The sequence below is a fragment of the Equus quagga genome, unplaced genomic scaffold (genome assembly GCF_021613505.1).
Source record: "Equus quagga isolate Etosha38 unplaced genomic scaffold, UCLA_HA_Equagga_1.0 HiC_scaffold_10927_RagTag, whole genome shotgun sequence".
NCBI classification, from domain to species: domain Eukaryota; kingdom Metazoa; phylum Chordata; class Mammalia; order Perissodactyla; family Equidae; genus Equus; species Equus quagga.
Window position 1 is genome coordinate 7,750 of NW_025792120.1, and position 13,840 is coordinate 21,589.

Sequence of the window (13,840 nt, forward strand, 5' to 3'; positions counted from 1 at the left end):
AGGGGAGGAGCTGCGCAAAGATCTGCCCGTAAGGCCAGTTGAGCCTTGGCCTGATCCATGAACAGAGAGGGGTTTGGAGCAGAAATGGCTCTGCAGAGTGTAGCTGTGGAGGCAAGGGAGCAGCCCCCTCTCATGCCTCATGTACCAGCAGAGGAACCATGTGTGTGGGTGGTGTGGCCTGGGTTAGGGGCTTCTGTTAGCAGAGGGTAATTCTGCAGGTTAGGGGAAAAGGTGAGCTGTTAGCAGCCTACATTGAGGTGGTCGGCAAGAACCCAGGAAACGGGGTCTGGGCAGGCTGCCCACAGCACTTAGGAAGAAAGCAGTATGGGATGTGATAATCAGCAACTAATTGATGCACAACCCTGCTGGGGGCCTCTGAGAGGAAGACAGGAATGCATGCCCAAGTTAGTCCACTCTAGACCTGGGCTGGGGTATTTATACTCCAGCTCCTGCCAGTCTCTTGTCCAGGGCTTCTTGGACGTGTTTATCCTTAGCAACCGCTGCTAGTGGGCAATGTGAACTCTGGAGACCAGAGAAAGTTCCAAGGCGAAGATGTGCAGGTGTGGACACTGGAGGCCAGGCAAGCCCGGCAGTGGCACGGTCAGAGTAGGAGACGTGGACAGGGCAAAATAGCATCAGCTACAGCCACCTTTAAATGGCCACAAAAGCAGCCGAGAAGGAGCAGAGAGGAGGGAGGAAAATCAGAAGAGGAATGGAGCCACAGGACTCCTTTGTGCAGAAACGGCGATACATTCTATTCACGCGTGTGCATCCCACTGCTATTGTATCTGTAATTTCTAGGGCCAGTCTGGCTAGAGGAGGCTCCGAAAAGCCCAAGGCGGGTCTCTGCTGAGCCGCTCACACCCAGTCCAGTCTCAGTCTGGCTCAGCGAAGAGCTGGGAGGCGCGAGGGGCTGGGGCGAGTGGAGCGCATATGCGTGGTTGGCGACAGAGAGGGCCTGGAAACCTTCCCTGGAAAATAATGAGCGGAGAAAGCCTCACTGATTAGTTAAACCCCGGATAATCCTGGCTGATGAAGGCAGATCCGGACCCCTTAACGGATTTAGGGTTCCAAACGGGTCCGGGTGGTGACTTGGGGCGGGGCCGCTCTCGAGGGCTGGCTCTGGTGCAGACTTGTCTGTGGGGGGCGGGGGGGGGAGGGCTGGGAAGAGCCTGCCTCCCCCCTGCCCGGGCGTGGAGGACTTGCCCAAACGTGGGCGCCCACTGCATGGTCCAGGCATCTGCCGGGCGCAGGTGACGCGCGAGCAGTGGGTGGCTCCGGGGCCCGCTTCCTCGCTCCTTCTCAAATCTCCTGAGCGGCTGGAAGCCCTTCCCCCACCTGGGCCAACGCTAAGAGAAGCGCTTCGTCCTGCCCGCGCCGATGCGTCCCATCCGTCTGAGCCGAGGATGTGAGCTGATCCCGCAAAGTCCGGCGCTGGAGTGGACGCTCGACCCCCGCAGCAGCGGGGGGTGGGGGTGGGGGCATGGACTGGCGCGGCGGGGGTGGGATGGTGGAGGAGAGGCGCTTCTCACTGGGGAGGGGCAGTGAAAGTGCCTGCGCTCCCGCCGCTGGAAGAGGCCCCAGGGTTCAGCTCTCCCCGCGCCCTGGTCTTGCCAGCCCCTTCCTGAAGATGGGGCGGGAGGAGGTGTTAGGAACTCCTCTAAACAGGAATTGCAGAGTCCCCTTAGAGCTCCAACCCGGGCTCCTTCTCTCCGGTCTCTGCTTCGCTTTCCTGGTTTCTCTCTCCCTGTCCGGTGTGAGCGGGTTAATAAGCTTCAGTTTCTTTCATCTGCAAAATGGGTTTTGTAAGATCCTTCCGAAGGGTTTGGAAAGCTGTGTGTTCTTGGCTCTGCGCGGCGCTCACCGTGTGGGGTGGCCCAAGTGGGGCTCCTCTCGCCTGGCCTTTTGGTACCTCAGGGTCCCTGGCCATCTATTTGCGGGCTGTCCTCTCGGTGAGCTGCTGCCTCCGCTGGCACAGGCTAGGGAACGGAGACTCTAAGACCCTGCCCAGGTGTGGGGGCGCCGTCTGCGCTCGGCCGCGAAAGCCGGTGAACCGCCTCTGAGACCCTCCGCTTGCGAGTGACCCGGGTTGGGCCACCTTAGGGCCAATTGTCCTGCCTGCCCTGGATTCGGTCGGTAAATGTGTGGATCGCTAGGTTTCCTCCTTAACTGCAGCCCCAATTCTCATCTACAAACGACTACTCAGCCGGGCAAAGAGCCGGAGCACGTAGGCGGGTCCTGTGCTCCCCACGCCTTCCCCTGAACTCAGAGAGAAATTTGGGGAGAAATTCCTGGCGGAGCCAAAAACCACGCCAGCGTCTAAAGCCGCCCCCGACCCGGAGCAATTCACAGAGCAATTATCCCAAAGGAAAGTTATTGTTTTGCTAATCCCGAGAACAGCTTGCGAGGGGAGATTTGAGTCTTCCTCTAATAATGGAAAGTTAAGACCTAGCCTTGCAATTATCTTTATCGGAAGCCCCTCGTTTAATCTGCATGGGTAGCAGAGGGCCAGCTCCAAGGCGCCGCGAGCCGGAGACCCGCTTGCTGAGTCGGGCTCCGGCCGGGCGTGCGCGCCGCTGGCGGCGCGGCTGGCCTGGGCGAGCGGCCGCCTCCCGCGGGGTGACCTCAAACTGCTGGGCCGTCAGGAGCTGCGACCGAAGAGATTCTGCTTCGGGGGCTCTGTGTTTGAGAAGGGTGGGCTCAGGGCTCCGGGCGATTCGGGTTGGGCGGGCCCAAATTTGCCGCATGCGAGCCCAGGGCGGCTCACCCCCGTGCTTGGGCGCCAACGTTAATATGGGCTTTTCACGTGAAAATCAGGCTCTCTTTAAATAATCGTTAAATCGGACAATAATTTGTTGGCCTCCGTGAAGAGAGGTGGGTCCCAGCAGACAGGCCCTTGATTTCCAATTTACTGCCCTCCTCCCCTTTAGGGTTGCCAGATAAAATAGTGATACATATCATACTAAAATTGTATGTTTATCTGAAATTCAAAGTTCACTGGACCTCCTGTAATTTAGTTTGCTAAATCGGGAGCCCTTTCCCATCACTCTCCTCCCGTCTCTCTCTCTCCTTGTTCTTCCCCCGGCTGGTGTGGATTTTGCGACCCCCTACAGACCCGCCGTTAGAGCCCTGGGGGATGGACTTGGCTGGAGGAGGAGTGGGCACGGATTAAATAAACGGGGATTTTCGGGGAAGGCCCTCGTGGCTCCGCAGGTGGAGTTGGAGGTCTGGCGGGGGTCATACTGGTGGTAGCAGTGGGAGTGTGGCTGGGAGTGGGGCCCTAGATCTTAATGCGCGGCTGGAGGGTGGGAGGGAGGCTTAAGGGCAGCTGCGAGCCGGGCTGCCACCCAGAGAATCTGGAAGGGAATCTGGAACCTGCGGCTTTTAGCTGACCGGCAGATAGCGGGGTCGCTGTCTCCTCCCTGCTTGGCTCCCACCGAAAACCGGGGTGGGGGTGGGCGGGGGGACAGCTGGAGAGGAGAGGGGAGAAGGAGGAGACTGCAGCTGGGAGGGCGGCAACCGAAGGGAGGGGAAGTGGTGGCGTCCCCATCTCGCGGGGTCCGGAGCAACGACGCGTCCGCGCCCGGCTGATTGGAGCCCTCCTGGCCTTCCGGGCCCGACGGGAGGTCCAGTCGTATAAAGCGCCCTCTGAGCTGAGCTCCCTCTGCAAAGGTGACCTAGGGAGGGTCAAGCCTAGCCGACTAAGAAGCCATGACAGGCCGGGACGCGCTTTCCGACGGGCGCTCCAGGAGCAGGGCGCTGGTGCCTGGTGGCTCCCCCACCGGTCCGCGCCCCCGAGGCTTCGCCATCACTGACCTGCTGGGCCTGGAGGCTGACCTGCCGTCGCCTGCCGGCCCCGGGCCGGGATCGGGCTGCGAGGGCCCGGCGGCCACGCCCTGCCCGGATCCAGGGCTCGGCGGCCCCTGCCTGGCGCGTGGGGCCCTCCCGCTGGGGCTCGGCCTCCTCTGCGGCTTCAGCGCGCGGCCGCCCGTGGCCGCTCGGGCGCCCTGCCTGCTCCTAGCCGATGTGCCGTTCCTGCCGCCCGAGGGGCCGGAGCCTGCTGCCCCGCAAGCCCCGAGCCGCCCGCCTCCCGCGCTGGGCCGCCAGAAGCGCAGCGAGAGCGTCTCGACGTCCGGTAATCAGGCCAGGCCAGCCCATCCCGCCCCTGCCCCTGTTCCCTCGGCCTTGGGCCGTGCAGGGGTAACACGCCGTCGCCCCCACCCCCAGCATCCCAGATCTAAAGGCAGCCGGGACCCTGGAGCCTGGCCCCGTCGGGGGAGGCGTGTTCTCGCAGCAGCATCCCCGCCCCTTGCCTCTGCCCATCCCTCCCTCTCCTCCGGGATCTGGTCGCCGCAGCCTTGCGGATAACAGCGTCACCCGGCCCCGGACCTACCTGGGGATCTCGGCGACCCAGCAGCAGTTACCCGAGGGCCTTTCCGCCAGCGCCCCGCGCGACTCTCGGCCTCTGGGAACGGCGTAGGTCGGAGGCCTGGGCCGGTCTTGTTGGCCAGCAGCACAGAACCCTGTATTGGCCGGCGCTCAGACGTTTTCTGAAGTGATTGAATGATTGACAGGTCCTTGGAGGTCGGGAGGCCTGGAACTGTCCGTCTCCCGAGGTGCTGAAAAGGGAGTCCGGGTACCGTGCTTTTCTCCTCGCGCCGCCCTCGCTCCTCCCCACACGTGAGAAACAACCTCGCCAATTTCACTGTAATTATGCTCAGTGTTTTGTCGTGAGCCCGCCTATTTCCTCAAAGAAGTCGAGGTGGATTATGGGGAAACAGAAGGAAGCAATGAAATTCTGTAAAGGACAAGGGCCGAGAAATCAAGAGTTTTGGGTGTGGGGAAGAAAATGGAGAATTACGCAAGAAAACGTGAACTGAGAGAAACTATGTAGTAGAACCTAGAGCTTAGCATCCAGACAGCCAAGGCAAAAAGAGTCCGCGAGGCCTCCACTAATAATACGAGGGTGCATGCCAGAGCATCAGGCAAGCGGGCTTCCATCCTTTTGGAGGACTTTATTTCACGAGTCTTTGTGGAAGATAAAATGGATCCCTCTATTAGTTGTCTCACTAAAAATGCAGACCCACCTTCATAGGATGGGTTCTTTCCTTTGTGAGCACTGATTAAATGAAAGGCAAAATGCAACTACATCCTAGTCTGTGAGGCCATTTCTGGGAGATCAAGAGCAACACTATCCAATAGAAATATCACGCAGTTGTGAGTGCAATGAAAATTTCTCAAAGCCATATTAAAAAGGAAAAATAAACAGGTGAAATTAATTTAAATACTATATTTTATTTAATCCAATACATATAAAACATTATCATTTTATATGTAATCAATATAAAAAGTATGAATATTTTACTTTTGGGGACGTCCTAAGTCTTCTAAGTGCACTGACTATTCTCCAGTTGCAGTCGGGCTCAGTTTGGACGGGCCACATTTCACCTGCTCAATAACCTTATGCGTCTAATGGCACCAGCCTGGACAGCACGGATATTACAATATTATAATCCAAGCATACAGTTTTCTGGTGAGCTAACCGATGTAGGAGAAAAACTAATAGTGTCTTATTATTTTTGCCTTTATTAATTTTTTTTTTTGTATTTTGAAGCAAATATACTTTTTAACAGTGAATCTGACAAGAGTTTAGTCTTCTAACCTTCTGGCCTGTGATATAATGAATATCGAAGGACAAAGCATAGTGGAGCAAGGCTCCTAAACATTTCCAAGTGCGTCTATGAGTCATCTGGGTGCACTTGTCGAGAATGAGGCCCTGCACTCCGTGCCCAGAGATTCGGAATTGGTACAGAGGCGCAGGGAGTGCAGTTCTGAGAGAGGTTCGGATGTCACAAACCTCAACCCTCCCTTTGAGAAATGCTGGTATATTGGCTAAGAGGAGGATGTTGGAGGCAGAAGGTAGCAGATGAATTTGGGAGCCCAGTGGGATTAGGAAATGCAATTAGCGGCCAAGTAGCCTTGACTTCACACAGTCTGGGGTTTGAATCCCAACTTCATCATTTACTACCCACGTGATTTGGGGAAAGTTACTTAATCTCTCTGTGCCTCGGTTTTCTCCTCTGCAAAAATATAATAATAGCAGCTACCTTGGAGTTCTTTTAATTTATGAAGAATAACTGCAGTAATGCATGGACAGTGCTGAGCACCATACCTGTAATATAGTGAGTGCTGCAAATGCTAGCTTGTATGGGTCAATACTCACATTTCCTGACAGGTCCATAGCTTCAATCCTCAAATGAAAAATCCAGAAAATAAAAGGAAAAGTGTGCTCACCTTTAAAGTCCTCTCTTTCTCCTTCTGCTAACAGATGAGGACAGTCCGTCTGAAGACAGGAGTGAACTGAAGGCGTCCCACACCCCAAGCAGGAGGAAGAGGCGGCGGCACAGGTATGGGGCCAGGCTGTCTTCCCTGACCCCTTCCTCGGGACTCAGCATCTGAAAATGCGTGGCTCTGCGTTACGGCAGGCCTAGCGGCCAACTGGTTGGCAGTGGGAAGGGAACAGTAGCCATTTAAGAACATATTTCTGTAGTTCCTGGGAGGCTGCAGGACAATCTTTGTAGCGCTTTATAGACACAATTTTGTGTCTTTAAATGGGTCTTAGAATGAGTTGATGGAATTCATTGAGGAGAAAAAAAGAGCTAAAGAACTCTGTATTGTTTGAACTGAACTTCTGTACTTTCCAGAGGCTAACCAAAGGTAGGATGCTCAGCTATTAGGAGGGGGCCTTTTGGGGTGTGGACAATGGGAGAGGCAGGCACAGGGGTCCTCTAGGCTAGGAAGCCTGTGGCCTCCTGTGGACATGTGCCCACGTGTGTTTTGGGCCTCCCTGCAGGACTGTTTTCACTGCCCACCAGCTGGAAGAGCTGGAGAAGGCATTCAGCGAGGCCCACTATCCTGACGTGTATGCCCGGGAAATGCTTGCTGTGAAAACTGAGCTCCCTGAAGACCGAATACAGGTGTCTTGGGTCCCCTTTCTCCTTTGCAAAGACATCACAGAGAACATCTTACCCTCACGTGCAGTGAGTCAGCCCACAGCCACCTCTGAACAGCTCAACACATTCCCCTTCACAGCAAACTGAGGGTCATTTAGATGCAAGCACCGCACTGCTAGAACCTTCCTTTATGTTTATTCCCAGAGGATATCCCCGGTAACTCTCACGCCTTTTTTCCTTTTGTTAAATCATTCTTAAAAACTACACAATAATGGGTGCTGCAACTAGAAACTATATAAAGATATATCAGTGAAAAAAAATGACTATCCTTGCACTACAAATCCTTAAAGAAACCAATGTAGACATGCTGATGTCACCTTTCTACATACCATCTCCATGTCAGACATTTATCTGCCCCCCAAAATGTATATATACATAAATACACACACACATGTAGAATTTTGTTCTTTGTTTTTACAAAAAGGAGTATCACATGTTACTCCTTAGTCTCTTTACTGACAACACATCTTAGACATTTGTCCGGGTCAGAAGATATGCCACTAGAGTAACTCACTCTTTTTTAACAGCTGAACAATATTCGATGCTACTCTTTAATGAAGATAATGCAATCCAATAACCTGAGATTAGAAGGGCCCGTTGCCAGGTGAACTGTTTTCCATCAGTGTGGAAAATGGGCTTCTTTACACAATGTAGGAATATTTAGATTTGATTTTTGTCATTCCTGACTCTGTGGACAACCTCAGTGGAAAGTGGCCACGCATTACCCCACCCTGTGAGTTTTGAGTGAACGGTGGCACAGCTCCTGAAAGGTCTGGGTCATAGATGCCACCCCGAGTGGATGGTCGGCCCTTTGTAGAGCCCTGAGCTACAGACGCCTCTAAGCATCCTTCTTCACCCTGTCTTCTCCTGTGTGCCTCTCTGCTTCCCTCTTGCCTCAAACCAGGTCTGGTTTCAAAACCGGAGGGCCAAGTGGCGCAAACGGGAGAAGCGCTGGGGCAGCAGCAGCGTGATGGCGGAGTACGGGCTCTATGGGGCAATGGTGCGACACTGCATCCCGCTGCCTGACTCTGTCCTCAACTCCACTGACGGTGGCCTGGTTGGCTCCTGTGCACCCTGGCTCCTGGGTAAGGAAGAGGACCCTGCAGCAAGCATGAGGGCCAGAGAAGTAGGGGGCGTACCCATGTAGGGCACTCATTTGTAAAGCAAAGCAATGTAAATTTACTCAGATTCAGGCTCAGAATATCACGTCTGATTTTTAATTAATTACGAGGCTTGGACTATCTGGTCAGTTGCCTTATTTTTCACTGGAACCGTGTAGACTGTGGAAAGGTCACATCAGGCCATGGTTTTAGGAAAGGAATGATATACTTTAATTATATGAAATGTGTTTCCCAAATGTCGAATGCAATTAGCACTTGTGGAAACCATACCACTCAGAGGTCACGGTAATAGGAATCAGGACCGTGCAGGGCATGGAACCTGCAGTGAATGAAGTCCTTGCACACCGGAGTCGGAGGGCAGGTTCCTGGTCCTGGTTCTGCCCTTAACCACCTGAAGCGTAGCTCTTCTGTTCCTTAGGTTTTTGGTGCTAGAGCTGTCTACACTGGTGAGGTCCGAGCTTCAGGGCTGGGTGTTCTGAGGAGGCGGCACCCTTATTGGTCCGTTTGCTGTTACCAGAGACCAATGGGCTTGGAGAAATGAGTCACAAGACAGCACCCCAAGCAGGGAGGGAGGCTGCAGTTAGGGAGCTGGGGCAGCATCTTAGGTGGGGGAGGGGGAGGGTTTTGTTTGGCAAACATTTTCTGAGCCCCCTCCCACCTGACACTGTGCTGGGACTGGAGAGTCCAGTCATAAATATGGTGTCGACTTTGCCCTCAAGGATGGAAGAGACTGAGGGAGAGAGTTGGGCAGGGGGCCGAGCCCACCCTCTGAACCTACACAAGCAGGTGGGTGGCAGGGTGGGGGCCGAATGGGGGGCTAACTGGCACGAGGTCTGTGGCCATACAAGAAAGAGGGCCCAGTGCTGCCAGACACTCTGACTTTTTGAAAGAAGCTGGAAGTCTGGTTTTTGATGTGCAATCTCCAATTTTAAAATGTTGGTAACGAATTTTAAAACAAAATTTAAAAAATCGTCGTGTCATCCAAACAAGGCACCTTTACTGGCTGCACAGGACTGGCAGACACTAGTTTTCAACCCCTCATGGTGGGAGTTACCTACCTTACTCTCCCGGAGGCCCCGGAGACTGGCACCAAGGGCAACTCTAATGGCATCTGGAGAACAATGACAAGGAGGAAATTTACTTAGTTGCTTTATTTAGAGATATCTATTTTTATTTTTTTCTTTTCTTTTTTTGCAAGGGATGCATAAAAAATCCATAGGGATGATAAGGAAACCAGGAAGTGGAGAAAAGATGGCAGGACTCTGGGACTCTGACCACTTCAAGGAAGGTTCTAGCCCAAGTCAGGCAGGACCCCAGAAACGCTCAGACGAAGGCAGCCCTGAGAACAGCTTGGAAGATGTGGCCACTGACCTCTCCAGCTCCGCCAGGCAGGAGACCAAGAGAGCATACCAGGGGGCCAGCTCCCAAGGATGCTCAGACTCCGAGGGGCTGGAGGGGCTCCTGCCTGGGAGGGTGGGGGCTCTCTGAGGCCCACAGGTCCACCCTCGAAGGCTGGAAATGGGTGCCTTCCTCCCTGGTATTGTTCAAGTTGTCTAAGATGAATCATCTCAGTTGGATTTTCTTCTTACGGTGTCAGGATAAAACTCAATGCCACTTGCTTAAAGAAGACAAACAGGTGACTTAGGGAAAATTCTATTTCACTCTAGAATGGAAACCAATCCTTAAACGCACTTGAACCAATTAATCTGGTGTAAAATTTTACTTCTCGTTTGTAGAACTCGAGGAGGGAGGATTTAAAGTCCAAAAAGCCTATTTACCGCTGGCGTCATGCGAGAGTGGGTTCAACACACTCTGCAGATTAACAGCTTAGGTCTGATTCGCACCCTGAATTTGAAACTATGGTTATTTAACCCCCAGAGAATCAGATGTCTTTATAAATAGTGAAGACCCCGCACAGACGTATTGAATGAATTATTATCTTTACCTTGAACTTAGCTTTGGATATTGCAGTTTCCTTGTTTGGCAACAATTTTGTGTTCTGCTGAGTGTCACTTGATAGTCTCTGCAAAATGGAACTCAAACAAAGCAAGCCATACTTCCCTCCCTTCTGGGATAGCACGGGGCCACACCGCAACAGCTGCTGAGCGTGTAGAAACAGTGTTTGAAGGGCAGATGAGGCTTCTCACTCTTTTAAAATTTCCGTCTGACAGCACTGTGGTGGCCGGGACTGCATGCACGTTTCCTTCCCTGTATTTCCTCTGCTGCTCATTTAACAATAAATGTCGTGTGCTGTGTTTGCTTCTCAAGGCACTCCTTCTGTTACACACGTACACACTGAGCCCCTGACACGGGCTCCCCTCTCTCACTCCTTTTCAATCTCAGAACGTCTCAGGCTGTCATTCTTCAGCCTGCAGCTCTAATCATGTGTAGCTCTGTAAACGTCTATGGGGCAGCAGCCACATCAAATTCACCCTCCAGAGTTCAGAGTCCGGAGAGAGCTTACATCTCATCGAGGGGGAAATGTGGACGTTCATGAAGAAGGCAGAGCAAAGAAGCAAAGTGGGGAAGCGCACTTTCGAGGCTTCCTCTGGAAATCAGCATGTCGTAAGGCTGGGCCTGTTCTCCCTTTCTCCAGATGAGAAAACAGAGGCTCCCTTCGTTTGGCCTCTTTTTTATCATCCTAGGCTAGTTCCATACTATTGTGAGAACTAAGTGTCACCTGTTCCTTACTGCAGAATCGGAAAATGAGGAGCCCTAGCTGCTTCTCTTCATTCTGGCCAGTAGGGATCATGGCTGCCGCCCGAGCCTGAATGGTGAAAGAGCAGGTGCTGGTGAAGAGCTCTCAAGTCATCTTCTATCTGTCCTGTCTAGAGGCAGCAGACCAGGCTCAGAGCTACGCAGCCACACTTGTTCTGGACCGTCTTTGCCTACCAGCTGGCTCTCAGGTTCTCGCTTCCATCTCTCTGCCTTAGTTTATTCAGGGTTGAGTTTTGAGGAGGGAGCCAGTAATCTGTGCAACTTATATACATCACACTCATAAAATACAATAGTTTGCAGCCGCTAAATAACAACAAAGCATATTTATTTATGTGGAATGATGTTCATGAAATATTGTTGAGTGAAAAACCCCTAAATAAAAGGAAAAAAGAGACAAGTAGAAATAAACAAATATGTAAAGCAGAACAAAAATGAAATAAAGAAATTTAACTGGTTCTGCATAGAAAACATACAAATACTGGACAAATTTCTATGTAATATTATAAAGAAAAAGGAGAAAACAGGAAGAGGCAAAGAGAAAGGGACCAGAGCGAGTAACATAGACCGTTTTAAATGAGTCCCAAAATACTATTCACACCTGAAATGTAGATTAATACGTTTTAAAACCCTTCCACAAATGCATACATTTTCTGGAAAAATACGTATTACTAACAGTGACTCCAGAATAAGCATGACATAGGAAAGATCAATAACCAAGAAAGTCATAAAACAATTATACCATAAACTGGCTCTAGACCCAGATGGCGCTCCACTGAATTCTAGAAGGTTTTCAAGGAAGAGTTCATTTTGTATGGTAAAGTTGTCCCGAACAGGACACGGGTGGAAACGGTTCTAATGTGAACATAACCCCGGTTCTAAAACCCAACAGAGATAGTGCAACCCCTCCCCACAAAACTCTCTACTTAGCTCCATTAATGGGAATGTGAAAGTCCTAAATAAAGTACTGATGTTTAGAATTCAATGGTATACTGAAAATGATCTTGGAGTACAGAAGGTCTACCCCAGGAATGCAAAGATAATTTAATTTTGTGAAAGGAAATTATTTATACATTTTATTAACAGCTCAAAGAGTTTATCTTAATAGATGTTGAAAAGTATTCAATAAATGCCTATTTCTTAAAAAAAAAAAAACCTTAAAAAGTAGGAATAGAAAGATGCTTTCTTAACATGAGAACTTATTTCAAAACGGCATCTTAATATATTTTATAATGTATACGTAGATACTTATGGATATATATATATGTGCACAGTTTCTGAGCTCTGTCACATTCCAGCTGTGTGACCTTGGATGAGTTACATAACCTCTCTGACCTCTCAGTTTTCTCAGTCATAAAATGGGGATAATAATGAAACACTCTCATTTTCCCGAAGATTAAATGAGAGGACACGAGTAATGTACAGTTTCTGGCATGGGAGAGAAAGAGCAAAATAAATACTGACTTCTTGTTACTACTCTTACTGCCATTCCTATTAATATCAAGACTCAAATAAGGATACTTACTATCATCATTATTAAACAATCTGGGATCCACCAAGTGAATCTTGGAATAACAACTGGCTGGAACGCTCTCTGTAAACAACGTCTAAGAAGAGCTCCAGGAACACAGCAGACACCCCCCTAAGCGGGGCAGGTGTGTCAGCCGGGGGGCCTCCGTCCCAGGAGCTCAACAAGCTGTGCCCATGCAGGAGAACCGTTCACTGTCTCGTATGACTTGAATGTGAACACGGGGTCTGTCAGCGGCTCAGGCTCATCACCGGGAACCCGGGAAGCTTCTGTCTTTCCCGTCTGCCATTTTCAGCCTTTCCGCCTCAAGCTCGTCCTTGCAAGGGCGCAGGACGCCCCTGCAGACCGCCTCTCCCTCCTCATTGATCAGAACTGCATGTCACGCTCAGGCCTAAACCAATCATAAGGCAAGGGGCCGCTGTGATCCCGCCTCCTCCAAGAGTTGCCCTAAATCTAAATCTAATTGGGCTCCTTTAAGGGAAGAAGGCGAGCGATTGCTGATGAGCCAAGCAAGAGGCCGGCCACGGGCAGGATGTAGACTAGCGCGTGTTACATTAAAAGAGAAAAAAAGAAACCTGTGCGTAAAGACAAGAAAGCAGATGACAATCCTTTAAAATGTTCGTAGCATTTAGCTTTGGATCATGGATAAATGAATACTTTTAAAAAATATTTTCTAAGTTTTGTAAAATTAGTATGTAAAAGTAAAACAGCTATTATTCGTATTAATGAAGCAGTGATGCCTCTCTCTCAACTTAGGGTTAAGTTCACAGAGGATAAAAACTCTTTTGAAGGTACGGTGTGAAAACTTTTTATGATGAAGAGTCCATGCTTTGCCTGCGTCTCCGGTCTGGTTCTCACAAGGGCCAATTTGATAAAGAGGAAAGGACCAGGCGTTTTCCACGTGGTCCTATTAAATCCTTGCTCAAATCATGCAACAGGTCAAACTGGAATCTGACCACAGACTGACAGCAGGACTGAATTACTTCCAGCTTTCAAAACTGTTTGCCAGCTGAAATGTGGCTGTAAAAGTTCAAAAGGAGATTAAAAAAAATTACAGTTTTAGCAAGGCCAATTTGGGAGGAGTCCTAATAGGAACCAGGGTCGCACATCCAGCTGTCAGTAACAGGAGCCGGCCGTCAGTCCTGGAAAACACTTGCGAATTCAGGAGATGTTTCAGAACTGACAGAAAAACAGGCTATGGAGATCAACATTGTTTGCTTAGGTTTAGCAATATAAATACAATAAACTAAAACTCTCTTGTTCCCGGGACTCTACAAATTGTGTCCATATTTATTGTCTTTTTCAATTCTTCCAGCAGATGAGAAACTGGGCTGCAGAGAAATTAAGCGAACTTGCTAAGCTGATTCTCACATTTATAAGACTCAGAGTCAGGAAAGCTAAAACACCCTCGAAGATCAAGGTGGAGGGCCTGCTGTACCACATATCGATACTTTGATAAAGCT

At 50.5% G+C, this 13,840-nt stretch overlaps 1 protein-coding gene across 1 annotated transcript; it reads left to right on the top strand.

Annotated features, from left to right (window-relative positions):
• Window positions 1-3,711: 3,711 nt before the first annotated feature.
• On the top strand, window positions 3,712-11,215 carry LOC124231885 (visual system homeobox 1-like). The gene is made up of 5 exons (XM_046648898.1): window positions 3,712-4,135; window positions 6,329-6,407; window positions 6,854-6,977; window positions 7,918-8,098; window positions 9,333-11,215. Exons 1-5 carry the CDS (start codon window positions 3,712-3,714, stop codon window positions 9,620-9,622), a joined length of 1,098 nt encoding a protein of 365 aa, XP_046504854.1. The 3' UTR covers window positions 9,623-11,215.
• The last annotated feature ends 2,625 nt before the right edge of the window (window positions 11,216-13,840 follow it).

What these genes read in the sequence shown, in the direction of transcription:
- LOC124231885 (XM_046648898.1), top strand. Translation starts at nt 3,712, where the DNA reads ATGACAGGCCGGGACGCGCTTTCCGACGGGCGCTCCAGGAGCAGGGCG. An exon ending in AGGAAGAGGCGGCGGCACAG is followed by an intron (nt 6,408 to 6,853) that starts GTATGGGGCCAG and finishes GCCTCCCTGCAG; the next exon opens with GACTGTTTTCACTGCCCACC. An exon ending in TCCCTGAAGACCGAATACAG is followed by an intron (nt 6,978 to 7,917) that starts GTGTCTTGGGTC and finishes GCCTCAAACCAG; the next exon opens with GTCTGGTTTCAAAACCGGAG.